Source organism: Fusarium keratoplasticum, chromosome 9 (genome assembly GCF_025433545.1).
Source record: "Fusarium keratoplasticum isolate Fu6.1 chromosome 9, whole genome shotgun sequence".
NCBI classification, from domain to species: Eukaryota; Fungi; Ascomycota; class Sordariomycetes; order Hypocreales; family Nectriaceae; genus Fusarium; species Fusarium keratoplasticum.
Window position 1 is genome coordinate 2,013,526 of NC_070537.1, and position 27,260 is coordinate 2,040,785.

At 52.8% G+C, this 27,260-nt stretch overlaps 10 protein-coding genes and 1 pseudogene across 11 annotated transcripts, besides 1 other annotated feature; 4 read left to right on the top strand and 7 right to left on the bottom strand.

Moving 5' to 3' along the window:
• Positions 1-1,445: 1,445 nt before the first annotated feature.
• On the top strand, positions 1,446-3,305 carry NCS57_01149700 (Kinesin motor domain-containing protein; the record flags this gene model as incomplete). Its single annotated transcript, XM_053061212.1, has 3 exons — positions 1,446-1,700; positions 1,746-2,675; positions 2,736-3,305. 3 exons carry the CDS (start codon positions 1,446-1,448, stop codon positions 3,303-3,305), a joined length of 1,755 nt encoding a protein of 584 aa, XP_052909598.1.
• A 613-nt stretch (positions 3,306-3,918) lies between these two features.
• On the bottom strand, positions 3,919-4,734 carry NCS57_01149800 (Glutathione peroxidase; the record flags this gene model as incomplete). Its single annotated transcript, XM_053061213.1, has 2 exons — positions 4,479-4,734; positions 3,919-4,391 (listed from the first exon to the last, which is right to left on the bottom strand). The coding sequence occupies exons 1-2, from the start codon at positions 4,687-4,689 to the stop codon at positions 3,919-3,921; spliced, it is 684 nt and encodes a 227-aa protein (XP_052909599.1). The 5' UTR covers positions 4,690-4,734.
• Positions 4,735-5,550: 816 nt separating this feature from the next.
• On the top strand, positions 5,551-6,979 carry NCS57_01149900 (DAO domain-containing protein; the record flags this gene model as incomplete). The annotated part of the gene is made up of 3 exons (XM_053061214.1): positions 5,551-5,581; positions 5,696-6,577; positions 6,627-6,979. The coding sequence occupies 3 exons, from the start codon at positions 5,551-5,553 to the stop codon at positions 6,977-6,979; spliced, it is 1,266 nt and encodes a 421-aa protein (XP_052909600.1).
• A 614-nt stretch (positions 6,980-7,593) lies between these two features.
• On the bottom strand, positions 7,594-8,063 carry NCS57_01150000 (uncharacterized protein; the record flags this gene model as incomplete). The annotated part of the gene is made up of 3 exons (XM_053061215.1): positions 7,594-7,642; positions 7,725-7,786; positions 7,848-8,063. 3 exons carry the CDS (start codon positions 8,061-8,063, stop codon positions 7,594-7,596), a joined length of 327 nt encoding a protein of 108 aa, XP_052909601.1.
• Positions 8,064-10,061: 1,998 nt separating this feature from the next.
• NCS57_01150100 (Nucleolar protein 16) lies at positions 10,062-10,768 on the top strand (the record flags this gene model as incomplete). Its single annotated transcript, XM_053061216.1, has 2 exons — positions 10,062-10,177; positions 10,234-10,768. 2 exons carry the CDS (start codon positions 10,062-10,064, stop codon positions 10,766-10,768), a joined length of 651 nt encoding a protein of 216 aa, XP_052909602.1.
• A 537-nt stretch (positions 10,769-11,305) lies between these two features.
• NCS57_01150200 (uncharacterized protein) lies at positions 11,306-12,261 on the bottom strand (the record flags this gene model as incomplete). The annotated part of the gene is made up of 3 exons (XM_053061217.1): positions 11,306-11,756; positions 11,827-12,047; positions 12,103-12,261. The coding sequence occupies 3 exons, from the start codon at positions 12,259-12,261 to the stop codon at positions 11,306-11,308; spliced, it is 831 nt and encodes a 276-aa protein (XP_052909603.1).
• Positions 12,262-14,435: 2,174 nt separating this feature from the next.
• On the bottom strand, positions 14,436-15,299 carry NCS57_01150300 (uncharacterized protein; the record flags this gene model as incomplete). The annotated part of the gene is made up of 1 exon (XM_053061218.1): positions 14,436-15,299. One exon carries the CDS (start codon positions 15,297-15,299, stop codon positions 14,436-14,438), a length of 864 nt encoding a protein of 287 aa, XP_052909604.1.
• A 2,304-nt stretch (positions 15,300-17,603) lies between these two features.
• Positions 17,604-19,365, bottom strand: NCS57_01150400 (uncharacterized protein; the record flags this gene model as incomplete). The annotated part of the gene is made up of 2 exons (XM_053061219.1): positions 17,604-18,568; positions 18,627-19,365. 2 exons carry the CDS (start codon positions 19,363-19,365, stop codon positions 17,604-17,606), a joined length of 1,704 nt encoding a protein of 567 aa, XP_052909605.1.
• A 646-nt stretch (positions 19,366-20,011) lies between these two features.
• On the bottom strand, positions 20,012-21,821 carry NCS57_01150500 (annotated as a pseudogene). Its single transcript has 2 exons — positions 20,378-21,821; positions 20,012-20,322 (listed from the first exon to the last, which is right to left on the bottom strand).
• Positions 20,012-21,821: a sequence feature.
• Positions 21,822-22,499: 678 nt separating this feature from the next.
• Positions 22,500-23,492, bottom strand: NCS57_01150600 (uncharacterized protein; the record flags this gene model as incomplete). Its single annotated transcript, XM_053061220.1, has 1 exon — positions 22,500-23,492. One exon carries the CDS (start codon positions 23,490-23,492, stop codon positions 22,500-22,502), a length of 993 nt encoding a protein of 330 aa, XP_052909606.1.
• A 2,391-nt stretch (positions 23,493-25,883) lies between these two features.
• Positions 25,884-27,233, top strand: NCS57_01150700 (GFO-IDH-MocA domain-containing protein; the record flags this gene model as incomplete). The annotated part of the gene is made up of 3 exons (XM_053061221.1): positions 25,884-25,907; positions 25,958-26,120; positions 26,170-27,233. 3 exons carry the CDS (start codon positions 25,884-25,886, stop codon positions 27,231-27,233), a joined length of 1,251 nt encoding a protein of 416 aa, XP_052909607.1.
• Positions 27,234-27,260: the final 27 nt, after the last annotated feature.

Below are 27,260 nucleotides of genomic sequence, written 5' to 3' on the forward strand. Positions count from 1 at the left end.
GAGTCGAGGTTTCTTGTTCTTTGAAACAGTCAGACGTGAGGGAGGACTTCGCAGCTGAAGGCAGCCGTGGCCTCAAAACATTATTTCAACTCACGCCCACCAGCTGAACTTTGGGATCAAAACAAGTACATTCATGTCTGGTATACGAATAGGAGTGGGCTGAAAACGACATCGCCAACTTTCGTCAAGGTTGTTGTGAGAGTCAAGATTGATGGCCCACCGGAGGGTAGGGAACTCGTCATGTCAAGCTGCTTGGTATAGCCCAGGAAGCCAGCACTTGAACATGTGGTTTAATACATATCTAAAATGTCTTATATTATGCCGTTCCATCAACTACAATCCCGCTTTCCAGCACAGTTGATTTGGCATGGCCTAAAGTTAACATGTCCAACTAGTTGCAGGCCGCCATTTCAACCGACCATGAGCTTTTTGTCCAGATGCTTACGCGCAGTTTAAAATAAAAACAGTAAATTCTACAAGAGAATACCCATGACGAATTGCACCATTCAAGTGGGTTGAAAACTGAGAATCGATCCGATATTGCCCATGTCCTGTGAGAACTGTTGCCAAGGACAGCCGAGGAAGAGCGATGGGGGTTTTTATAGATATATTAAAAGAGATTGGATTTTCTTTATAATTTCGATGGCTTTTAGACCCCAAAGAATAAAAAATCCCGAACGGGATCAAGAGTTGATCGAGACCGGGACGCAAAAGAGCTGCCTATTCATGATCCACCCTAGAGGCGGTTGCTCAAGATAGGGGAAACTAGGCAGCACGTTTAATACTTGAGACAATGATCATAAGAGGCTTTTCGTCTATTACCTTAAATTGATGATTAAAGAAAATGAGGCCTTGAAACTTGCTGCCTTGGAGTTGTGACCTCAGTTCTGGGTACCTGAAAGCTGTGGCTCTTGCATGGTATCACACACAGACATGACTTTTTCCATTGCACAAGGTGAACGCTCGCACCGATGTCGTTGGAGTGAGTGTTGGAAACATGAGAATATATAGAACTTCACCGTCTGTATTTATTATCGAGTATAAGAATTGTTCATCATGAAAGCATATGTGCGTGCCTCGGGGTAGGTGAACGGACTTGTGAACAACGAAACGCACATATTACTACGACAACCCATAGAAAAATGAATGGTATAATCATATCAACACCTTTTTTCTACATGATATGAGGCCAAATTTAGGTAATTTTGATTTCGGGTAACTCGTGATACCTGGCGTGTCACTGTAGTAGTTGCTGGGCCAGCGCGCCACAACATGAGGGTCGACGCTTCTTCACTTCAGCTTGGATTAGGCATCACCATTTGCACCGAGTATTTGAACAGCCATGGCCTTTGATTGAGGTCGTGCTATTCAAAAACTCAATAATCAACATTCCAAGAATTAGAAACTCCCCTCTTTTTCATCTCGTCACTTGAACCAGCGCAACCATGGACCAGTTTACCCTCGAGAATGCTCAGCGCTATCAGGTGCTCGTGGATCGCTTCAAGCCAGCCCCGACCAAGGGCAAGCCCGTTGCCGAAGAATCTAACCCTGACATCACTATTGCTACTCGCCTTCGTCCGATGCTTCAGGATGAGAAGGAGGCCGGACTGTTGACTGGTGTCTTTCCACGAGCTCAACCTGCTGGCACTGTCGACTTGCACGAGCTGCGGAGGACTTTCAGGGGTGCCCCTGGATTGACTGTGAGTATATCTCTGGATTTGACGGAATACTCTAACGACGAACAGTCTTTCAGCTTCCGTGTTGATCGAGTCTTTGTCTCTGATGACACGACCGAAGCCATCTACAAGGAACTCGTCAAGCCTCTCGTCCCCTGGGCATGGGGTGGCGGTGTTAGCACCATGTTTGCCTATGGCCAGACGGGTTCAGGCAAGACTTATACCGTCAGCGGACTTGAACGCCTCATCGCGGAGACTTTGTTCTCGGATGAGGTTGAAGGCAGCCGGAGCATCTTCATCTCCATCATCGAGCTGGCCGGAAACTCGGCCTTTGACCTCCTCAACTCGCGAAAGCCCGTCTCTATCCTGGAGGACTCTTTTGGCTCGACTCACCTCGCTGGAGCGTCCGAGTACAACGTTACAGACGCAGCGACGCTGCTGAAGCACATCAACAATGCCGCCTCGTTCCGACGAACTGCATCTACGCAGAAGAACGACTCTTCGTCCCGCTCTCACGCCATATGCAAGATTCGACTCGAGAATCCTGAGCTCCCTCAGGCAGATGACGGACTGTTGTATCTCATTGATCTTGCTGGCTCTGAGGCTGCTCGAGATGTCACTGCTCACTCAGCCGAGCGCATGAAGGAGGCACGAGAGATCAACGCTAGTCTCTCTGTTCTAAAGGACTGTATTCGCGGTAGAGCGAGCATCGATGCTGGCACCACCGCACCCGGAAAGAAGATGTACGTGCCGTTCCGACAGAGTGCTTTGACCAAAGTTCTCAAGCACGTCTTTGATCCTGCCGCAGAGCGCAGTTGCAAGACTGTTGTTGTAGCCTGCGTCAACCCAAGCTTCCTAGACGTGAGCGCTAGCAAGAACACCTTGCGGTATGGCGAGATGCTGAGGGTTCTGGTGCCCAAGGTCGTAGCACCCAAGTACGATGTTGTAAAGCCAAGTACCTGGTCTCACGAGCAGCTTCAGGAGTGGATTGGAAAGAACGTAAGAGATTTCAACCCACAATTCTTTGATGACCTGTAGTAATACTGACAACTCTGATAGTCTGGAACGCCTCCAGTTTCAGCCGAGATCCTTGCGCCTCAAGAGACGGGAAAGCAGCTGCTTCGCCTTCCAGTTCCCGAGTTCATCACTCGTTGCCTCAAGACGCCGGGTGTGACGATGGAACAAGCTACTGCTTTCCAGTCAAAGTTCTGGCGCCTCCATGTTGACTCTCAGCGACCAAGTAATGTGAAGCCAAAGGCTGAACGGAAAGACACTGATGGTGAAGCTCCTTCAGACAAGCCTGGTCAGCACGGCCTTTCCAGTCGAGATCCGCGACCTGAGATGTCTCAAGTCCCCTTCAAGCAGCGCATCCGTCCAGGCATGGTTGTTAGCTGGAACCCTCCCGATGACACGCCGGGCTTTTATCGTCTTCCCGGTCGTAACTTGGTGACAATCTTGTCTTTAGAAGATGAGGCGAGCTACAGGTGTGCTTCAGTGGTGCCGGGTGTGATGCCTGGTGCGTTTGAGGTGTACCTTTGGCAGCAGGTCGCGGCAAAGGTTGAGCACATGGAGGCTGAGGTGTTGCTGGAGTACGATGTTGCCACCAGATATTACTACGAAACTCTGTGAGGTACATGAGTATGGGAGTGGAAAAGGTGTGTTATGCAACAGACTTGTGCCTGAGAGTGGCCATGTAATGTATTATTAATTTCGAGATTCCTGATACTAGTATAGTAATAATGCAAGCTACCAAGTCTACTAATCTGGCTAGAGCTTACAGAATCGTGTAGATTATAAAAGTCAGACCAAGGAATCGATTTGTTTAGACAGGGCGTTTCAACCCATGAGATAACATGACTACCGCCTCATGACACTGCCTATGATTTCTAGTCTCAAGCTGACTGTCATCTTCGGACGATGAGAAGAATACAATCACATTCTATTTACTCAGTCAAGCGTGTTCAGTGAGTTTGCGCTCCATCCATGCATCCATTCACAATGAGCAGTTGAGCAGACAAGAATCACGCTTATGAGTTTGCTCATCACAAGTCACAAGAACAGAGGGACAGGAACTTTTGATCATGCAAATTCTTTTATTAAGTAGATGAACTTATTTGGAGCCTTTATTAATTGCTCCGCTATAGATGCTCTCATCCACGCCCCTTTTCTCGGTTGGGTATCTCATATCAAGCGAGGGGAGTCTAGGGACACACAAAAAAACCAAATCCCTCAATCACACCATTCAAGCCTTGACCTCCTCAGCGAGAGCGTCGAGGATGGGCTTCTCGAGAGACTCGGGCTTGGTGGTGCTGGCCCAGCGGCCCTTGACCGTTCCGTCGCGTCCGACGAGGAACTTTTCAAAGTTCCACTTGACGCGCTTGAGGCCCAGGAGGCCGGGCTGCTGCTCCTTGAGCCAGGCCCAGAGAGGGTTGGTGCCGTCGCCGTTGACCTCGGTCTTTTGCATGATGGGGAAGGTGACGCCGTAGTTGACCTGGCAGAAGCTCTGGATCTCCTCGTCAGACCCGGGCTCCTGGGCGCCGAACTGGTTGCAGGGGAAGCCGAGGATGACAAAGTCGTCCGGGTGCTTCGCCTTGATGTCGGTCCAGAGCTTCTCCAGGCCGGCGTACTGAGGGGTGAAGCCGCACTTGGAGGCCGTGTTGACGATGAGGACGACCTTGCCCTTGTAGTCGGCCAGGGGGACCTCTTGGCCGCGCTCTGTGGTGATGTTAGCATTGTGTGACTTGTGGTACAGATCCCGTGAGGTGGGGGGATATGAGCTGCTTGAAGCGGGGGAATACGCACTGTCAAGCGGCTTAAAGTCGTAGAAGCTGGTAGCGGAAGCCATGTTTGAGGATGGAAGAGATCGAGGAATAGAGGTGGAAAATGCAGCAACTGATGGAAACTTGCGATGGCCAAGACGGAAAAATGCAGCTCTTTTGATGTTGTTGTTGAGAGGTGAAAGTGGTGGGGAACAGATCGAGGTTCGGATAGTGGGTTTATTAAGCCCGCGCATGCAACGTCGTGACGGCAGAGGCAGAGGCAGAGACTCAGGAACACGCCACATCATGATTAAGCGCAATTCTGTAGCACAAGGTAACGTAAGCTAGGATTGAGTAGAGGCAAGACCTTTTTCCTCCAGGTGATCCCATTGGCATCGGAACAGTGACAGAAGTCTTCCACATGCCTCGGCAGTTGGCCCTGTTCTAGGAATAGTGACGTATTCGAGGTGGAGACGGCGGGAACTTGAGTTACACCGGTACCGAACGCGAGGGTCAGTGGGTGATGGTATTTGGAATTGTATTCTTGCTACTATCGATAGTATTTGGAATTGTATCGTTTCTAATATCAGCTAACTATTACGCAGTAGGTACCATAGTCGAGATGAACTGTTAGTTCAGCTGCCAGTCTTGGCTTTAATGCTCCACGTGGGTCAAGTCATAACGTTGGACAGCCTCTCATTAGCAGACACGCCAAGAGCCACCCTACATCTTGATAACAGGCATTCAAACCACCCGTCAATAAGATCCATTCACGATATTCTTACAAATGAACAATGCCTCTCTCTCAATTCGTTTGGCCGTCGGTTCAACACCCTCCCGAAGCAAGCACCCCCGCTTCGGTAAATGCTCCGTCGTCTTGCCCCGCTTGCATCATCGAGTCGGCCGCCCGCCCCGCGTACCTGATAGCTTCAGCACAGCTCGGACTAGCGCCCCTTCGGCCCCGATACGTCACCATCCCCCGATCCTCCGAAGCTCCAAACGCCGCGGCGTTTCTGATCAACGGCACGGCAGCTTACAGCTCAGCTCCAACGGCATTTGCCTTCTTTGATTAACGATAGTACAGTACATACATACATACATACTTAGACGTCGTGATGGACGGGAAGCGGAATATTGTCGTCGTCGGTCAGTTCCCCACATGACCTGTCCTTGAAAGCTCCCTCTCTCACTCATAGCCTTGTTGCTACCTATTGTTTGTCACATTCACGGACCTATCATGGCTGACCAACGGTAATCCAGGAGGCGGCATCATTGGCTGCACAACAGCCTACTACCTCACCCGCCATCCCAAGTTCAACCCGGCCCTGCACACCGTCACCCTCCTCGAGGCCGCGCCCTCTGTCGCCCCCGGCGCCTCGGGCAAGGCTGGCGGCCTCCTCGCCCTCTGGGCCTACCCGGCATGCCTGGTCCCGCTCTCATACCGCCTGCACGCCGAGCTAGCTGCCGAGCATGACGGGCCCCGGAGATGGGGCTACCGACGTCTCGGATGCGGGAGCTTTGACGCTGTCGTGTCGCGGGACCGCATCAAGGCTATGCAGCAGGTTAGTGAGGATGGAAAGACTTGGGAGAAGCTTCCCAAGCAGAATGGCGCCGCAAAGGATCTTCTCGAGGCTGGCAGTATACCTGAGGACCTTGACTGGGTCGACCACGACATAATCGACAACTGGTCTGAGATGGGTTCGCCTGGTGCCACCGAGACAGCCCAGGTGCATCCTCTTCACTTCACAACAGCCATAGCTGAGCTCGCTCAGCAAGCCGGCACAAGAATACACACCAATGCCAAGGTGACAAAGGTAAATTCCTCCAAGGCTGGCGTCGAGAGTGTCGAGTACCTGGACCGCGAGACGGATGAGAAGAAGACGATTGAGGGCGTGACCGACATAGTCGTAGCTGCGGGGCCGTGGACATCAAAGGTGCTGCCTCGTGCCAAGATCGAGAGTTTACGGGCTCATAGTGTCGTGTACGATGTTGAAGTCAGCCCTTACGCCATCTTTACAGATATCGAGCTGCCGCCGGACTTTGTCCCTGAGCATCGCGCCAAGATGGGGCAGAAGAGGAGGCACAAGGGCCGTGTTGATCCTGAGATCTATGCAAGGCCGTTTGGCGAGGCGTATGCTTGTGGTAAGTTCGTTCTCAAAAGCCGCAAGCTACAAAGTCTAACTCAACACAGGTGAGCCCGATACCAACGTCCCCCTCCCAGAGACGGCAGACCAGGTAGAGTGCGACGAAGCCCAATGCGACGACATCATCTCGTACCTCGGCACCATCAGCCCCATCCTAGCCGCTGCGCCCATTAAGGCCAAGCAGGCCTGCTACCTCCCGCGGCACATAAGGTTCGGCCAGGAGAGCGGCCCGCTGCTCGGCAGGACTACGGTGCCGGGATTGTTTGTCGCGGCTGGCCACACGTGCTGGGGCATCCAGAACGGGCCGGGGACGGGCAAGCTCATGTCCGAGTTTGTGTTTGACGGGGCGGCAAAGAGTGCCAACGTCGACAAGCTGGATCCTAGAAAGTTCAAGGTTTGAATGGGGGAATGCGAGGGTTGGACTAGGTGGTTTGCGTAATTGAAAGGATAGCGAAGTGGTTTAGATAGCCTGGTCCTCAAACACGAATCCCGTCTTTATGCCTGGTTTGCCTAGGATACAATATAGATACAACTTGTGAGCGATAATATACTTCAACGTACTTTGTGGACGTGTGCTTGCTGGCCCTTATGGTGGGCGTTGCGTACTCTAGCCTGACATCCGTCTTACATGCCGACACTCCGGGCCATAAGACTAGCATCACAGTAGGAAGTAGGGAAAACGGAATCAAAGAAATCTCAGAGATAGTGTTAATTTCACGCCTCTCCACACGATGCGCAATATTGACGTTGAACCTTTTGTCGGGCCATGAAGGCACAGGTAACGAGGAGAGGAAAGCGTAGAACAACCCTCACACATCCATATCAACGTCAAAGTCTCCCTCGATACTTGAACCCAGGTGTATCCCAAACTCCGACGAGTCCTTCATTACTTCCTCAGCGACCAGTAGTATAAGAGGCTTCCGAATCTGCAAACTCAGGTTCGTCGCCGTAAAAAAAACCTGAGACGATCGGGGATCTGACCCATCGCCCCTTTCGTCACCAGAATGAACCTGCTTAGAGGTACCATCGGGGGCGATCCTGGTCGTCATCGAGGTTGGAGGGTCTACCCGAGAAAACATTGTGTGAGCTCCATGTACCATATGTGATTTTTGGGGATGAAGGCTGGAAAGAAGAGGCCTGCTAACCTAGGTCCTGGTGATTCACGAGGTGAACCAGTTCTCTCCTTCTGTCGAAGGGCCTCGAGAATCTAAACGAAGTGAGGTTATCAGCGGATGATCCTTCTTGAACGGTCGCGAGACTTGACTCACCTGTGGATGGCGGCGTAGGAATTCCGCTTCCTGTTCAGGACTGATCTGACTGGACCGGGCCTCGCATCTCTGTTTCACGAGTTCATCCAGCTCCTCCTGAGACTCGACTCCCATCCGACGCAGTCTTTCCTTCTCCCAGTTTGTAAGCTTGACGAAGACAAGCCAGTGGATGAACTCAAAGATGAGCCCAAGGATGGAATCAAGGAAACGCCACATGGTGTTAGGATCACTCGGAGACGAAGAGATGTTTGTTGCTCTCGTTTTGTTTTGTTGTGATGAATGAAGAAAGAGGGGAACTGTGAGGTGAGAGGGGGAGGTTAGCTCAAGCTGGCAGCCGTCGGCAGCTGGCAGCTGCAGTGATTCACTGACCACTACTGAATGCCTAAGGCCAGCTCTTCCTAACACGCCTCTATGAGGTTATTGATGATTACACTTAAGAAGAGCCCTAAAGCAGTGGAAAAATAATCCAACCTAAACCAGAGCTCTAAGGTAGTCTCTTCTCATTCTTTGCCTGATCCTTTGATTGGGGAATAGCTAAGAATGTGTGTTAAATGCTGCCAAGTTGGAATGTACGTTAAAAACATCCTCATTCTGATTTCCACCATTTGTCGTGATGTGCTTGTTGAGGGCCTGCAGGAAGCAATGCTTGAGTTGCCCGCATAGAAGAGGGGGCAAACAACAAGCACCATTTCTATATAATCCGCAGCCCTCTCTCGCCTCAACTCCCGTCACCCTTTCTTCGCTGACCACGAGTAGTAAGCCCCTCGGGTGAACAGTAACCGGTATATATTTCGCAAGGTATATATAATAAGCGTCGTAGTGTTGCTCTTGTGCCTCCTTTGCCCCTTTGCCTGTAGGCTCCACGAGCTGCACACATGAGACTCTGAAGGTTCAGATCGATGGGTTAGACGAACCTTCAGGATCTCATCGTCAACAAACAATTGAAGAACGGCAGTCTGCCTGTCATCGAACAACTTCAGCGAGAGCTTGGCGTCACTGGGCTATATACTCGCTAATATTGAACTCCAACTGAGTCGCACAAGAATTGCCCCTTGGCCTTTTCATTCTCGATCATCACCTTTAGTTGCTTTCTCCCAGTACTAGCTTTTCTCGACGAAATTATCGTGCCTTTACTGGAAGAGAATTCAGGGCAGACAACATGCTGGGATTAAGTTCTAGGTCTTGTGTCAGTCCTCTTTGATATCGCTTTTCAGTTCTCGATCTACACACAACATTCAACCCAACTTTCATCATTCGGCACCCCCACAACAACAGTGTTCATTGCTAAATACTCTTCAAAATAATTCCTATCAGTATTCATATCAGGAGTTTGATGCCATCTCTTGCTCTGTATCAAATAATATGTACGATATCCAGTCTCTAAAACTTCATGGCCTACGGCACCGACGTCACAAGAGATACAAAGTGTTTGTTGACAGAAGTGCAGGCTTACTTACATAACAAACCCCGTGTTACTGGAGGATAACTTCAAATGGCATCACATTGCAGGTGCTAACTGGTCCCTGTCGGGACTATGTTGGCGGTGGAGGTTAGGAAAACCATCTTCTCTGGCTCCTGGTGGGAAGAGTGCTGTATACGAGAATTGCTTACAAGGTTTGAAGCCTTGTTGCGCCCAATACCTCATGAGTGGCTACTGTAGCAAGGATGTCACATTCAAGTGCCTTGATGGTTTCAGTATGAACCGTGAAAGTATGTGGTGAAGTTACTGTTTCTATGCTTGTAAGAAGTACGAAGACGGGACGGGAGACGACAAGCGTGATGCCCCCCCGCAACAGCTCCGGAAACTTCAAATTTCCTATAACAGCCCAAAGCTCGTGACCCGTAAGATTGCCGTAGGTCGACATCCAAGCAGTTCTGTTTTGTCCATTGTGAAAGTGCGTGGGATGCAGGCATAGGTTCTTAGTGCTCAGGGGGCCAGCCTCGTAGTTAGAATACTTGAATTTCTACCTTCTTCTTATAAAATTCAACTAAGATTATTGATGTATATGGGCGAGGCCACCAGAACTTGATGAAGCTTGATCGCGGCACGGGAGCTCTGCTAACCCCAACCCTGGAACCTATTCCAGCCTAGTGCATCCGCCTTATCTTATCGCCATCAGAAATTTTGGCGGCGACATCAACGTCCTGTCGCAGGTTATCCATCTACACTCTTACAGATACAACCCCTAACCATCAACAAATTCTTTCGTCACAATGGGTCGCGAACTCCAAAAGAAGAAGCGCAGATCGGGTCGCCAACCCATCCGCCAGTCAAACAGGACCAAGAAGATCCTCAACCCCCGCGGCAACGACGCCATCGCAAAGAACTGGTGCGCTCTCCAGCCACCCTCTATCCAGTTGTAAAGTGCTAACATAGGTCTGGTAGGAACAAGAATGAGACTCTGGCACAAAACTACCGACGTCTTGGTCTTCTAGCCCGTCTCAAGGCCCCCACCGGCGGCACGGAGAAGCTCCTCGGCGCCACGACGACTCGCACCTCTTCCAAAGACCCCTTCGGCATCGCAACCGTTGAGAACGCCATCGTCTCCGAGGCACGAGTCGAGCGCGACGCCGACGGAAAGATTGTTCGAATCCTGGGTCAGGCGAAGCCTAACCCTCTCCACGATCCTCTGAACGACCTCGACCGCGACAGCGACGACGAGGAGCCTGCTGAGGAGTGGGGTGGCATTGAGGACGATGCTGATGCTACCGACGTTGTCAAGTCTCTGATTGAGGAGAGCAGGGCCCCCGTGGAGAAGAAGCCTCGACATCAGAGCAGTCGTGAGAAGGAGTGGCTGGACAAACTGGTGGCCAAGTACGGCGACGACACGGCTGCCATGGCCAAGGACCGAAAATTGAACCCCATGCAGCAGACGGCGGCCGATATCGCCAAGCGAATCCGCAAGTTGAACAAGGCATAGGAGAGAAAGAGAGGAGCAAATATTTGGAGCATCAAAATCGGCTTAGGTTCCTAGAAAGAATAAATGGCGTTGGGAGTTGGGCTACGAGGCATACTCGGTTCTCAATTTACAAGAACAACATACAACTGAACTTTTTTCCAAACTGTTCAATAACAGAGTATCTGCAAAAAAAGCACTTGAATAATCCATACCCGCACCGTGAGCCCTTTGGTGCGCGCAAAATATTCCATCTCTCGCAAATGCATCCCAAGATTTGACCCCCCTGATCTCCGTAGAGTGTGCGCATGTGTGTCTCTCCTGAGCAATTCATGACGCCGTAAACACCTCGTGTCAACAAAAAGCCAAGAGACATTTCATCTGCCGTACAACACAAAAATATTTCCCAGTTTCCCCCCAGCCACCAGCTTGCGCGTACGCAAGACATTTCCAAAAGAGTCAATGTTCCTTTCGGCCCCAAGCAAAACAAAACACCATGTGCAAATAAAGAGCCAATCTATATTCCTTTCTTGTCTCATTCACAAGGCCGTCGACGGAACCTTAGTGTGTTCGGTCATAGTTGCCGGCTGGGAAGTGGGCAGGGTGATCGTCGTAGCCGCCGCTTGTAGGGTTGCTGCCGTACTGAGCGCCGCTCGAGTGGTACTCGGTGTCGTTATCAAAGAGGGTGTTGGTCCGGCCTGGCGTGGAGCCGTAGCGGGCAGGATCCTCATCCTCAGCACTGTAGGGGTTGGTGTTGTTGTCACCATAGCGGGTGGTGCTGTTGTAGCTGCCGTTGTATCCGCCGTAGGGGTTGCCTGTGGGCTCGTTATCCTCCATGTTGACCCGCTCGTAGGCCTCGTCATCGTGGGGCGCCATGGAGAAGGCGGCCTTGTCGGGGTCGATGTTGTCTCCGCCCCGGATCTGGCGGTTGTCGTAGCCGGGCAGAACGTTGTTGTTCTGGTAGTAGTTGAGAGTAAAGGCCGAGACAAAGGTTGTGGCGGCAAAGAGAAGACTGCACAAAAGTCAGTGATCAGCTCACGGATTGTTGACGGATACCGCAGTCTGACTGCTAGGAGACGTACGTGGTCAAGACGCCAAGACCAACAATACCCTTGCTTATGCCGCAAGCCTTGCCACAAGAACCCTCAGCGTTGTAGGAGGCCTGAGTAGCAAATGCTGACAGCCACATGACGGTGAAGAGGGCGTCGACAGCGAGCATAGCATGCGGCTGGGCGAACCGGCGGGTGCGTTCCCATCGGGGGGTCATGATGAGGAAGATCCAGGCTGGCACCGAGAGGAAGCACTACAAGACCAAGTCAGCTGGGTGCAATGGATCGACCGGAGAAGCCAATACTCACCACTGCAAACGTCCATCCATTCTTTCCAGTCACCTTGGCATTTTTGGCGTTGAGCACTCCAATCTGCAAGCACCATGCGACAAAGGAGAAGATGATCTGGAAGGAGTGAAGACCAAGCTTCAGATTGGGTACGATATCGGGGTCGAAGTTGATGGCCATGGCTGCTATGAGGCTCGACGAGGATGGAGAGGACGGTTGTGATTATCGAAAAGGGAGGTTTTATGATCGAGCAGATGCTCGAAGCGCCGGGAGTCTAGTGCAAATATCAGGCTGTGGGTGGCCGTTGTCGTTTGTTTGCTGGCTTAAGCTGACGGTCGTCGCAAACGCTAGCGCAGATGGATGTATCTAGGGGGTTCGTAATCAATCGCCAAAGAACAAAGCTCGCTAGGTAGGACAGCGGAAAAGAGCGTCAAGGTCGTCGCAGGAGGAAAAAAACAAGAGGAGGATTTGTTTATCAGGGACGAGAGAAGAGGAAGAGTGTGTTGGTGTTGGGCTGTGTTCTGGTTCGAGTCGGACAACAGAGTTCAACGACCGCAGCAGTGCAAGCCCCGACTGACGCTGGAAACCCTGACGAAACAGGTTCCCTGGCCAGCGGCACACTCCATTTCTGGCCTCCCATGACGCCGCCAGACCCAGCCCAGACCACTCCCTCCGTCCAGAGGATTGGCTGGCCACGCGTTGCCGGAGCCACAAGAGCCGCACAGAACTGACGGCAGTCTGACTGTGGCTTTGAACGAGGGGGGGCCTGGGCAGCCTGGGGTCCCGTCCTAGGGCCCCGGGTCGTTGCACTAACAGCGCCTGCTTCCCGTCCGGGTCACAAAAGGTTATAACGCTGGCCCTCCAGAGCGTTAGCCTCAGAGACGCAATCTCCCCCAGAACCCTCCTCTATGAACGAGGTGCCTTGCTGAGCCTCCACGACTTTCTCGCCCGGGGCATTCTGCTAAGGCAAGTCTCTCCCGAGGCACTCTCCCCCGCTGTGATGGATGCTGCAGAAGCAGAGCCACGACGTTTGACGGTTTGTTGCTGCGCCACTGGAGAATGGAAGGGGCCACAAAAGGGAGTATCCCAGGCCAATCACGTGGCATCTATTCCTTCAGCTGCGGCAGATCCATGCACTGAGTCCCTTTTTTCCCACAAGGTCACATCCTAATGTTATTCGCGCCTTCGTCAGCAGTGCGGCTGGTTTGGGTTGCCGCGCACTGAGTGAGATGCAATGACGTTGCCGTCTTCCGGGAGATGCGGAGGTCGGGTGCACGGGAGGAGGTCAAAACATGACAACACAATGGGTCCGTGGATGGCCGCATGTTGAAGGGCGGTTGTTGCAGGGAAGATTTAGCTTGATAGGTAGGAAACCCCTTAGACAAATGCTGGTCCCGGTGGCTTTTATATGATTATCAATATCGACCCTTGGCCTGTTTATTTTAAGGGATGATAGGTAGCGAGCGAGCGATAGGGATGGTTAAGCTTGATCGCAGACGAGACGGAATTCCCCAGATGGGGTAGCGTCTGCGCCTTACTTTTCAGGCACCAATTTTCTAGGTACATCTCCTGCCCTTGTCCAGGATCCACTTACAACCTCATTGCCATGATCACATCCCAACTGCGCCCGATTCACTCGACGATTACGACATGGATGATTGTCTCTTGGCTTTGGAATCAATCAAACAGCATTCTTAATGCTCTGCCGTACCGTGGATCACTGTCAGAAAACTGCGACAGACGCGAAATCAAAGGGGTTCGTTCCCCCAATCTGACTTTGAAACACTCTACATGCCAAGGGTTCCAGCATATCTGTCTCCGCTGATCACCTCCGGCTTCCGCTCCGCCTCCTGTTCGATCTGTGAATAGCCTCAAGGTGGCCAATCTGCTGCGACTTGTGCATACGCCACACTTTCCAATCGGTTCCCTCCCTTGTTTGGTCACTCCAAACCCCTTTGAGATCCCTTCAACTGTCGAACAAAGGGAAGATTCCATCACAAGCACGAGAAACACGGGAACTGGCATCGGCAGACTGTTTGCTCTCCTTTGAGATGTTCTTTATTAAGGGGTATCTATCTAAGTGGTGTGATTACTCTACCGTCCTCCTTCCCGAGACCCCAAGCGGGCCGTGTTGAACCCCTGATAATGCTGTGCACCCGGGCACTGGATCTCTCGTTCCCTCATTCTTCTGCGTCTCTAAAGGGACAGCAGGCCGTGGATATCATGACTACCAGACATAGGAATCCTCCAAAATGATCAATGCGATATGCAACGCCAGTCGCTGAATGCATTCTTGTGTTGTTGTTTTTGGTGTTTTTTTCTCTTTTTTTTGATGTTTCTTATATGATGCCGCATCATATTATGAATGCTAGTGGCAGAAGGAGTGCCAATGCGGCCTTGGCTGGCGGTTGTATGCTGCCTGCCGCGTTGTCCTTCTCCTTTGAGGGCGCTGCCTCTGGTTCTTCCAGCTCATGGAAGTTGTTGAACTTTTCTGTTGTTGGTGTTGAATCTTCATCATCCTCTTCCTCTTCATCATCATCGTAGATGGTGCCGTCGCCGATGCCAAAGTCGGCAGACTCGACAAAGTCGGAAAAGTCATCAGGGTCAACCCCGTCGACATCAGTAGCCTTGTGGTAAACGAGAGTGTTCTCGAGGAGAGTCTCGTCGTCGTCGTCCTGATCATCTCCTGAAGGAGCTGCAGTAGCCTCCTCGCCAGCGACCTTGGTTCTCAATGTTGAGGGTCGCTCGAACTTGGTTTCCACAACACCCGTGGCTACGGGAACATTCTCTCGGTATGGGCTTCCGCCCCGAGGATAGGTCATGGTTGCAACTATGGGCTCATCACCACAGATGTTGCAAGTCTCGACAGCCGAAGTGAAGCCATATGGCATCGCAGTCGGGGTCGCATCCACAGGCATTGTAGACATGCCTCGGTAGATCTCCTTGACCTCATAAGGGAACTTGGCCAGTCCCCTGGGAGAAAAGACGTCAAGCGTCGTCGTGTATGTGTGTGTGTATGCGCAGTCAGGACAGTTGCAGTCGTGGCACTCGGGCATCTCGACGGTCCAGTACTTGTCAGGACCTTGTGTGGGAGCCGCTGGGCCAAAGTCGGTCTGTGTTGAACTGAAACATTCTGTTATCGTCTGAGTCGTATAAGTGTATTGCTGGGCGACAATCTGTGCTGTCCAAAGAGTGCCAAGGATAAGAATGTGCTTCATTGTGTTTGCGGTTGTTGCTGTTGGGAGTGAAACAGAAAGATCAAACTGAGACAGGATCTACGATTAATATCTACATCCAGGCACGGCAAAGGCAAACGAATCACGATTACCGAGACCCTTGCAGATTCCCCTGCATACAACTCTATCTGACAGCCATATCCGGGTCATGGGCTCCATCGTGCCCTGGTCGACGTGACCCATCAACATTCAGACCTGCAGCCTCTTGAAAGCCAAGTCGGCCTCTTGGCTCACGTCGGGGACCTGCTTCAGTCCAAAAGCATGCAGGAACGGGGAGCGGGTCTTCCAAACGTTTGCTAGCCTAGCCCATCGCCTAGGCCGTGATGTGACAGATCTGGATCTGGGGCTGGCTCTCTGCCAAGATGCTGAAACTTTGTCCGGCCGGTGCTTTGAGATACCGTTCATGGCGGAACTCTGCAATGGCATTCGGTCATGTCACACAGACCACTCGGGGCCCTCACGGATTGCGAGCTCCGGCGACCTGATTACAGAGCATCACGAGAGCAAGTGGAGTTGGGCGCTTTCATGTCTCAGACTCAGTCCCAAGACGTCTCGACAGTCGGATGTTGCTCGCCGAATGTTCGCTTTGGGAAAACAGAAACATGTCTCCTCAGTTCAGGACCCTGGATTACCTTCTTGAAGGATCACCGTGTGGTCCCTTGTCACCAACAATGGCATTCTCTCAACAACCTTGCCCGTCTGAGCATTGTACGAAGGGATCTTCCAACGACCAACTACATGCAGTTGTCACTGCTAATGTGAAAGAAACCTTGGACGATAGGACTGCCTGCCTGCCTAGCTGCCGCTGCCCTCCCACACGAACGCCCCTCCATACTCGATCAGAAGCTAATAGCTACCTAGACCAAGGGAATCCCAGCACGGCTATGTTAATCCCCCTCGAGGTCATAGCTCCCTTGTCAATTTTCCGATGGCTTGCATAAGCGTCCTGCCTACTAGCCCTAAAGCATGGCCTTGGCAGGAAGGTTAAACATGTCCCCAAACGGTCCTGTTACGGAGGGGCGTCTCTACGTGGCGACGGATGCCCATCACCCCGATATCCTTTGCGTTTTACGTTACGGGTTCGGATATCTTGTTGTTACGGCACACGAGAGGCATGGCAGATCTCGTGATTCCGCCACAAGGGAGGGGAGAGGCACAGCTGATCGTCAGCACATCACAACTCAGTCAACAACTCACCTCATCTATTACCTCAAGTGATAACGCAATGAACAACAAGTGACGCTGGCAGTCCGACTCGCCACCACCTGCCATCATCACGGACCATCGGAGAATAACCAACAAGCGGTGATCTGTGCTCGCTCAAGCACAGTTGCATAATTACCAGCTTACCGCTAAAGACCACACCCCTCGAGCCCCTCTACCAGCCACCGTACAGATTACAGCGCAGCATCACAAGGCGGAACTCTTCCGTAACATGCTCTACACCCTCTACACCCCATGACAAGCGAATGCGGCCCGCGTGGCGTTCCCGTGTAGGCTCCTCGTTGAGGGTGTCTCAGACAACCGGCAGCCATCCAACGATCTAGACCTCGTGTCACACACACGCCTGGCGCATTTCGACAACCTCGCTATATGCATCGCCCTAACTCTCGGCAGGCTGCCGCAGGCTAGTATGGTCCCCGCCATGGTCCTCGGGGGCTCGAAGCTCCCGTCAACTCCCCCCACAACTAAGGTGATAGCACGCGGCAGCTATCGTTAGCAGGGCGGCTGACTTCAGCCCTTTCGGCCTCGCCGTCGTGAGCTCTGCCCTACGGGTTTCTCATTAACCCCTTCGAATCTCCATGGTCGCTGGCCTTGCGGTTGTTTAGTTCTTAAGGGGGTTTTACACCCTGATCAGCTTGTCCGTCCAGCACAAGTGTCCATTACACACAGTCACGTCAAGAGAAACGCCAGGAATGGAGGCTTCTGGTCAAAAGGGAGAGATGAACTGGTATCCAAATCCAGCAGATGCTCTCTTTCCCGCATCCGCTCCATCCATGAGCACATCCTCGCTCTTTGGGTGACAAAACGTCTATATTCGGCAAAGCGCCTCGGGCAAGACAAAGCTTACTTCTCAAAACGTTCAACACGGGCTTGGCACAGAGAGTCAACGTTACACAGCTCAGTCTCTTGAGGATGTGATTCGACTAACGGGAAGTCTTTTTCCTATACCATTTGTGGCTGGACCTAGATACACACTTCTTGGCACTGGGCCTGGACCTTGATGATCATTTCCATGCCTGCCGACTGAATATCCTCTCCTCAACTCGGTAAACGTGGGAGGAGTTAATACTCCAACTTGAATTTGCCCTCCCCAGGCTTCGCTTTGGGCTTAAGCACTCGCTGAGGCTTCACCTTGATCTTAGGCTTCTGTAGGGGCTCATCATCATCGTCATCATCGAGCAACCAGTCCTCAGCACGCAGGACACCCTCCAAAACGTCTATAGTGTCTCTTGTTAGACAGACACAAATGGGCCAGTCCTCTGGTCCACTGGTCTTATCCTCGCGAGGAAGAAGAATCACAGTCCCCTCCTTGAGCTGATCTGGGCAAGCAAAAATCGATGGCTGGGAGTCGGTGATGAAGGGGAGTTCGCCCTCGCAATAGGAAGCGTAACCCGTCCAATCCTCGAAGCAGACACTGGTGGTGTGGCGTCGGAGGGCACAGTCACTCGCGAGCTTATCCTCGGCAGGGCTGATGGCTTGCTTCAGACCGTGGAGCTTCTTCATATATCTGTTGTCAATCTTTTGCTGGGCGGTGTTGATGAGCTGGGCGGCGTATGCCAGTCGTCTATGATCAGTGACTACGGCCTCATGGTCATTCCACGTCACAAAGGGGCCAGCCAAGTCTGTAACATGGCAGGTCGCGACGGCATCAACAGTACTGTTGCCAATGTACTCCCAAGGGTGAGGTTTCTTGGAGAAACCAGGCTTCATGACGTGGGCAGAAGCAGCGTCACTGGGTATAAGCATCCCAGCCTCACAGCGAGCACGCATAATAGTGAGCCAAAAGAGTGCAAAGACACAGTCTTGAATCGAGGGCAAACAAGAAGACTGAGAATCGGCGTCGTGCTCTCGAATCGACTCCCGGAGACGGTTGACGTCCTCAGCCTTGAGATAGAACGTATGGACCAACAGGGTCTTGCGAGGAGTCGGCAACTCGGGGGTGCAGCTTTGGTCCCATTCCCAGAAAGGGAGGTTGTATCCATTGTCTGGACCGGGGTCGATTGTGTCAGGCATGTCTCGCGAGGTCACTTGTTGTCACACGCGTTAGCTCTCTAGTGACGCAGGTCCATATCCGGAATCACAAACCTGGGTGTGTCGTCCTGTAGCGGGCCGTGTTTCTCAGATACTGCCGGAGAAAGTTGTTGATGGCCAATCCATCAAAAAGTACTCTGCTGAGGGAGAAGCCCAACACGAGCATGCCATCCTTGAAGTTGATCTGAAGCGTCACAGGGGGGAAGCCATCGGCGTCGACATCTTGGTCATGGTCAAAGAAGCAGTCGCTTCGGTAGCAACTCAGGGGGGCGTCGTGGGGTGAGAAGATGGCCTCCTCGCAGTTGTCCCCGCTGGGGGGTTGAAGCTTGTAGAGGCGACTCACAATGTCCCTGGTCAGGCCACGCGAGTGCACAAGAGTGAGCTTGTCTCCATGTTCCCCTTTGACGACCTTGATGGTACCCGCCAGGAAAGGCCAGCGCTGGAGGGCCTGGTAAAACGCCCTGAATGTCTCGCGTTCGGTCTCGAGCCGCTGGACCGCGAAGTAGCTGACCCGAGGACAAGGGAAGGCAACGGCAATGTCGATGTAGTCCCGCGGCATATTGTTCTCAATAGGGGTGAGGTCCATGGAGATGACCTCGGGGTCGGTGATGTGGCTGTTGGTGTCGTCTGCGTTTCCATCACTGTCATTAGACTTTAGGCCTGGGCCGATATCGTCCAAGGGGGACCCATCCGCATCAAGGGGACTCTCTTCATCCCGCTTAGCCTCGGTGGTCGTCTCCATGCTGGATTCAGATGGCTGGACATCTTGCATAGCCTCATCCCACTCGTCCATGGCGGGAGAAGATGGCTGATGCATTACTCTCATCGGTAAGACCTTGTTCGCCGAGGCCGATTCAGATCTAGATCTAGGGCTTGAAGACATAGTTATGACTGTCAGTACTGATGCCATAGACGGTATAGATGAGTGATATTGTGTACGGGTAATGATGCCGCCCCGTGATGGAGGATTGAAGCTTACCTTGAGCTAACGTGCAAGCGCAATACGGAAGTTGCGGTGGCTATGTTTAGACCATGGAGATTATTAGATTCTTGAGGAAGGCGTTACCCATCAAGATTTGTTGTTGTCGACATTTTTTTCAGTGCAGTTGTGGTTGTTATGGACGATGTTAGCTTGCACTGGCAACACACTGCCAAAGCTACATCATGACGTTGTTGCGATAGGGCGAAAAGAGCTCGATCATAAATCTAATCATGGTACTAGAGGGGCCCAGTAAATAAGCCAGCATTCATATGCTTAAAATGTCTTGTTAATAGGTAGAGTCTTGTGAACGCTAATGCCTAACTTCTAGCTAATGTTAATATTGTTCAGAGTCACCCTCTATCGTCCCCATGACCACCTTTTGATATCCAATCTAGACTATTCACTGCTTTTTATCATTTCATAGATCCATCTCAAATCGCCTCTAACCAAGTTTTGCTTACCGCCTCTCAAGATTCGAGTGCAGCGTGTGCTGCCTCATCATAGAAACGCAGATGAGCGCCAGGATGGACATGCCCAGCAGCGTCAACCACACGCCCCTAAAAGCCTCCATGAAGGAGGCCATAACCCCATCATACCACCCCTCGGGCAGGTGCTTGAGCTCTTCGAGGTCATCCCGGATTCGGCTAATCTCGTCCGCGGCGCCGGGCTCGTTGCCGAACCGCTCCCACAGACGGGCCTTGAGGATGTTTTGGTAGACTGCGGAGCCAATGGTCACCCCCACAGTGCCACCGAGGCTTCGAGCAAGATCTGGAACATGGTTAGCGAGTCGTGCGTTGATTGCTGAGAAATTTTTCAGGCTTACAAGTTGCAGACGTAATCACGGCCTGTTGGGAGTGGTCCACGGCGGCAATGCAGGCAAGAAGTGTCGTCGTGAGCATGGAGCCGTAGCCAGAACCGACAAAGAAGAAAGCGGTCGCAGTCAGCCACGAGGGGCTATGCTCGTCCTGGACCGTGAAGAGGACGACTCCCAGGATGAGGACGAGCAGACCCGCAACGCCCAGCTTGGTGTATCTCCCCGTCTTCTTCATAATGTAGCCCGAAGAGAGCGAGCCAACAGAGATACCAACGGGTGAAGGCAGAAGCTGAACTCCAGACTGGGTGGCGCTGGCACCGCGCACTTGCAGGTAGAGCGGAACGTAGAAGATGCCCGCCATGACGACCATGCTGCAGACGAGGTTGCAGAGACAAGCAGCCAGTACAGTCCGTTCAAGAAGCAGTTTGACAGGGATAATAGGCTGCCGAGCTCTGCTCTCCCAAAGCAGGAACAGTCCAAAGGTGATGACGGCCAAAGGGATAGTCGTCAGCGGCAGGGGATGAATCCAGGGGACGAGATTGCCGCCAGAGTTGAGGCCCAGGAGTAGCAGCACCAGGAACGACGATGTAAGAAGAGCTCCTACAAAGTCGATGCGCGCGAGATACGACTTGTCCGACTGCTTCGGGGGCACCTTGACCAGGAACGCAACAGCAACGGCTGATAAGAGGACAGGAGGAACCTGGATCAAAAAGGCCAACCTCCAGCCCCAAGCGGTGTGGTCGTTGATGAAGCCGCCAAAGACGCCGCCCAACATAGCTCCAGAGCCATAGCAAATGTTGCCCAGGCCCTGGACAATACCTCGCTTGCGCAGCGGGACGAGATCCGAGCCCAGGAAAGTCGAGATACTCATCAATCCACCGCCTCCGATACCCGCAACAACTCGTCCAAGAATCATAACAGACTCATCGCGTGCCAAACCGCAAATGAGGTTGCCGGCCGCGAAAAAGATGTTGCTAAAGACCAGGCCAGGTCCGCGGCCAAAGATGTCGGTAAGGCGACCAGAGATTGGCTGGCACGCGGCATTGGAGATTAGATAGGCGGTTGCCAGCCACGAAAGCAGACTGAGGGAGTGGAACTCGCTCGAGATGGGACCCGAGAGAGTCGCGATGATGGTCGAGTCGATGGCGCCCAGGAAGACGCCAACCCACGCCGAGGAAAAGATGAGGGCCAGCTTTGCAAACGACACCTCCTCTGCGACAACCGTCGTCTCCTCCTCCTGTCCTTCAGGCACTCCTCGCTCAGTGACATTCCCCGGCGTCTCGCTGGCTGGCTCGGGACGTCTATCCTGAGGTTGATCCGTCGTCGACTTGAGCAGCGGTGTCCGCTCATCGCTAACCCGCTCGTCCTCGACGCGGGGCGAACTTCCACTCGCGTTCCCACGCATAATTTCACTGCCAAATTCACAAAAAGATGAAAGAAGTTGAGAGAAGAGTTGAACAATCGTGAAGGGCCGGAGACGGACATATGTGTTTATCTTCCGCTCGCGTGCTTATACCGGGGTATACTCGGCGAGTAGCGGCCTATCGGAAGCGGGGGAAGAATGTAGATCTGTCAGCAGCCAATGACGTTGACGGTTTTCCGGTTCCACGTACAGGGTAGCTTGCACCGAAGACGGAGTTGGATACCTGCTATTGACTCCGGCTCCGCTTGTGAGGTGGTAATGAGGAATAATAAGGAGTATCGTGATTCGTATGAGCTGTTTCAGATTTTGGGGGAACTATTTTGCAGATACCAAATATCAACTTGTTCTCGACGTGACTTAAACAAGGTAAAGTACACTTAACTACCTCTGCCCGATTGTCCACCGCCAATATCTCATCTAGCACAGTCAGATCACAACGAACCAACACAACAACTTAAATTTCATTCCTGTTTCATTCCGTTCTATGAATACTCGTAATCTCATATACTAGACTAACTCGGGGTACTAGAACCGTCTTCATTCTAGTCTATCCGCGCCTCAAACCCAGGGTTGCAACTCCCTTTCGCGACTTTTTGGATAGTGTGCCATGGGCAATAAAAGTGCTCCAAAGTTAGATATAAATGCAACGCTATGCAGAATCCCATATCGTCTTGTGTGTGTCTTGAAAACCCCTCAAACCATCTTCACTCATAGCGAGTTCTCAATCTCCATGATCTCACGGACACCCTCCTCGATCGCCTTGGTCTGCTCAGGAGACAGCCTCTTGAGGGGCCGTCGGGGGTATCCGCCGTAGCCAAAGTAGCTCTGGATGGCCGACTTGGTGCCGGCGATGGCAGCCTTGGTGAGCACCCAGTCACCCTTGGACAGCTTCTTCTGGAGAGCCTCGGCCTCTTCCCGCTTGCCCTTGACGTACAGGTCCCAGACGTGCACGCATGTCTTGGGCATTACGTTGGCGCCGCCAGCAATGATTCCGCTGCCGCCACTGACGAGAGTTTGGATGGTGAAGTCGGCGATACCACCAAAGGCCATGTAGCCAGAGCCTTCGCTGAAGGGAGTCTTGGCGTCCTTTGCGCCCGCCACTCGGGTGAGCTTGCCGGTGCTACCGCATGTGAACTTGGTGCCGATGATGTTGGGGTGCTTGGCGAGCTTGATGAGGAAATCGCTGTCCATGTCGACACCAGAGACGGCGCCAGGGTAGTTGTACAGGATGATGGGGATGGGGCTGGCGTCGGCGAGGTCGATGAAGTAGTTGTAGATGGCCTCCTCGTCCATCTGGGCACGGTAGTAAGAGGGGGGAAGGACAAGAGTGTAGTCAGCGCCGGCAGCGTAGGCCAACTTGGACAACTCGATGGTGCCCCTGACGCTGCCCTCGGTGGCGCCAAAGACGATAGGGGTAGACTCGAAACCGGCCTCGTCCAAGGCTTCTCGGGTGGCCTGAGTGACAGCAACCTTTTCCTCGCGGGTGCAGTGGACGGCCTCGCCGTTGGAGCCCATGGTCACGAGACCAGCAAGGCCAGCCTTGGCCAGTCGCACCGTGTGCTTCTTGATGACGGGGATGTCGAGATCCTCAGTTTCGGGGTCGAAAAAGGTCATGACAGGGGCGTAAATACCCGTGGGAAGCGGGCGGCGAGGGCCAGTGTGGCCATTAGAGCCGTTTGTAGCACCGTTGGAAGTAGTCATGATGGCTGTGGGGGGGAGGATGAGTTGTGGGATAGGAGATGGAGATGGGAGTTACAAATGAAACCAGAATACAAGACAACGCAAAAACACAGCACCAGGGGTAAAAAGGAAGGCGAGGGACTTTATAGAAACATCAAATGCAATACCGAGGCGAGGAGTGGTCTTCGGGAGCTAATGGCTGCGGCGTGCGTGAGGCTAAAGTTGGGGGTGGATTCGCTTCGGAAAAGTCAAGTGCGCAAGGAGTCGCGCGGGTATTGGCTCGATTATTTCCCCCAAGGACGTGACATTTTCGATGGAGCATGCAATGCAAGCCGAGGAGACATTTACTTTCTCTTCCTTGGACCTCTGAGCGGTAGTACGGCATTGAATTGCGCGACAATCTGTAAGAGAAACGACTGGAAGCGAGCTGTTGGTTAGCTGTTTCGCTTGCCACACGTCCTTGACCGGAGCATCCTTGCTAGACGGGCGAAACTAGACGAAACAGATGGTCATTGTAGAAACAGACGACCAATGCCATGTTGGCGCATAATCAAATTCCGTCTATAGCCTGGCCGCGGCCAAGGACTCGATCAGATTGAGGCGCATCACCAATCTGACCGGTGACCATCTTGGCTTGCGGGGGTTTGACCTATGAGGAGGAATGCGAGATCGGCACTTTCACAGATCAAGTGAACCGCATTCGGCAGAAGGTTGCTTCTCGACGCGAGATATCCCGTGGATGCATCCCTCATCGACAACCCAAGAGGCCGGCGAAGTCTTGCATCCCTGGACTAGTCCCGGCATGGGGAACCGGGCTGACGGGATGGGCGCGACGCTACTGAGACGACGATGCGGATTCTAGAGGGTCCCATGTTGGACATCCCACGCTCTGATGGTAGCCTCGTGCCGATTGCCTAGCCAGGAGGAGAAGCTTCCCCCGGTCGAGGGCTACAGTGTGCGTGAGAGGCAAAGTGCATCATCGAGGCGAGCTGAGTTGAGCCGGAACTAGGGCGGACAAAGTCCCCCCTAATGAAGCATGGCCGGAAGAGTAACCGGTGCTGGGCGTGTGAATACGAATTAGATGCGTATAAGTTGTGGTGGTGATGTAGAAACGTTTTGGTGTTGATGGGGGGTGGTGGGTTTCCATGGCGTTGGGTGGACGGGGAATTTTCGGCGGCGGCCCCCAAAGTTGTTCCACCAGTGAGAGGAGCGAGTTGATACTGTACAGGCGGGAGCAGATGATTCACGGATGGGTGGTTACAGGTGATAAATGGAGTCATGCAAGTGATTTTTGATCGAGAACCACTGTTTATCATGTATTTTCGTCTTTCATGTATCTGAAATGACTTGCAAGGGCGTTTAATGAGATATCATGACTGAACCTTTGAATGCGCCTCACACTGTGAAACCAAATCAACCGCTCTGTAATTGGCCGTCGGGTATTTCCAGGCAATGCGGGGGGAGCCAGGTACTTCCTTGCTGTGGGGGTGGGGGATGGGTCAATGTCAACCCCTCCCCCTCATGGGCTCTTTATTCGCTCGCTCCAAATGTTGCAGCCTGCGATGATCCTACAACATGCTCTGATGCTTTGGGGGTGGCTCTCTCTCTCACTCGCTCGCTTTCTCTCACCTTGAACTGTCGATTTATTTCCCCGACGGATTTCTCACACCTCGTCGGAATAGCTACCTAGCTCGAAACTTGGGTTCCTGATCCTACTTTCCCCATCTGGTAATCATGACCGTTCCGTGAGCTTCACCCCGTGCTTCACTTTCATGCTTCACTCCAACTCCTCTGCTTGCTTCTCCACCCCCGACATCTATAGCCGTCTATCCGTCTGGGGGAGGATTATCACAAGCCATCAAACGACTCGCAAACCACATGATGCCATTCTTTTCCCCATCCCCCGGATCGTCCCAAATCGTAGATTTCCCCTTCCCCACTCAAAGCTCTCAAACATGAGCGCATACAACATCAGATTTTACCCGGGGGCCTGCCATCATGACTTCCCCCCTCCCCCCATAGTTTGAAAGCACTCTCTGCCTCGGGATTGGGGGGATTTCTCGCCGGGCTCGATTTATCCTCCAATTGCCTTGACCCCTCACTTCGGTGGGAACCCCGAACCTGTAATTTGGTGTATATCGGAGACATGAGCGAAACATTCATATTCAACCTCATGTCCAGGTGAATTCCTGTTGATCATTCTTGCTGTGTATCAGAACATCTCCACCTGTTCGCCTAGAGCTTTAGTGAATTTTGCACCCGAGTTTGCTACAAGTACTTGCGAGTTTTTCTTTTTGCTTCTTTTTGCTTGTCGCTTTGCTCTCATCATAGCTTCTGCCCCTCCCCCGCCTACCCCTCGTCATCGCCAACACCTCTCTTACGATACCTCTCTACACAACCCTCACATTCACCATGGAGCCTCTTAACGTGTTGATGGTGAGTTACACCCCAAATTCAACCGAATTGACCCAGTCTAACTGTTGCAGATCGGTACTGGCGAGTACACCACCGGCTTTGTCGGCGGCGGTGCCTCTGGCTCAGACAAGAAGGTCGGTGTTGTCGGCCTCAGTCTGTTTGACCTGCGACGTCGCGAAAAGGTCAACAAGCTGGGCATGGTCGGTGTCAATGGCAAGAAGTTCCCTGCCATCCGTATGTTCTTCCCTCAGCAGCTTCGTGTCATGATGACTAACACCCGTAGGCGAGCATCTTCACAAGAACATCACCCAAGTCTACAACAACCTCGACACCTCCTTCGACTCCTTCCCCGACAACAACTCTGTAGACCCCGATGCCTACAAGACCGCCATTGACGGCCTCAAGGCCGGTGATGCCATCACCATCTTCACCCCGGACCCTACTCACTACCCCATCGCCCGCTATGCCATTGAGCGCGGCATCCACGTCATGATCACCAAGCCCGCCGTCAAGATCCTCGAGCAGCACCAGGAACTTGTCGAGCTGGCTCGCGAAAAGGGCGTTTACGTCTACGTCGAGCACCACAAGCGCTTCGACCCCGCTTACGCCGACGCCCGCGCAAAGGCCCAGACCCTCGGCGACTTCAACTACTTCTACAGCTACATGTCCCAGCCCAAGTCGCAGCTCGAGACCTTCAAGGCCTGGGCCGGAAAGGAGTCGGACATCTCCTACTACCTCAACAGCCACCACATTGACATCTGCGACTCCATGGTCCAGGAGCGCGGATACGTCCCCGTGTCCGTCACAGCTTCTTCCTCCAAGGGTGTTGCTCTTGACCTGGGCTGCGACCCTGCCACCGAGGACACCATCTCTCTTCTCGTCACCTGGCTGAAGAAGGATGACCCCAGCAAACGCGCTGTTGGTGTCTACACTGCCTCATGGACGGCACCCCAGAGGGCCGGTGTTCACTCCAACCAGTACTTCCACTACCTGGCTGCCAACGGCGAGATCCGCGTCGACCAGGCCAAGCGCGGCTACGACGTGGCCGACGACTCTGTTGGCCAGCTCATGTGGTACAACCCCTTCTACATGAAGTACGCCCCCGACGAGGACGGCAACTTTGCCGGCCAGACTGGCTACGGCTACATTTCTATGGAGAAGTTTGTCGACGGATGTCGCGCCGTCAACTCTGGCAAGCTCACACCCGCGGACCTGGACAACAAGCCTCTCCCTACCCTCAAAAACACCATCGCCACGACGGCCATTCTCGAGGCTGGCCGGAGGAGTATTGACGAGAAGAGGGAGGTCAAGATTGTGGTTGAGGACGGCAAGTGGAGGCTTGAATAGGAGGATAAAATACCAGTTGCTATTTAC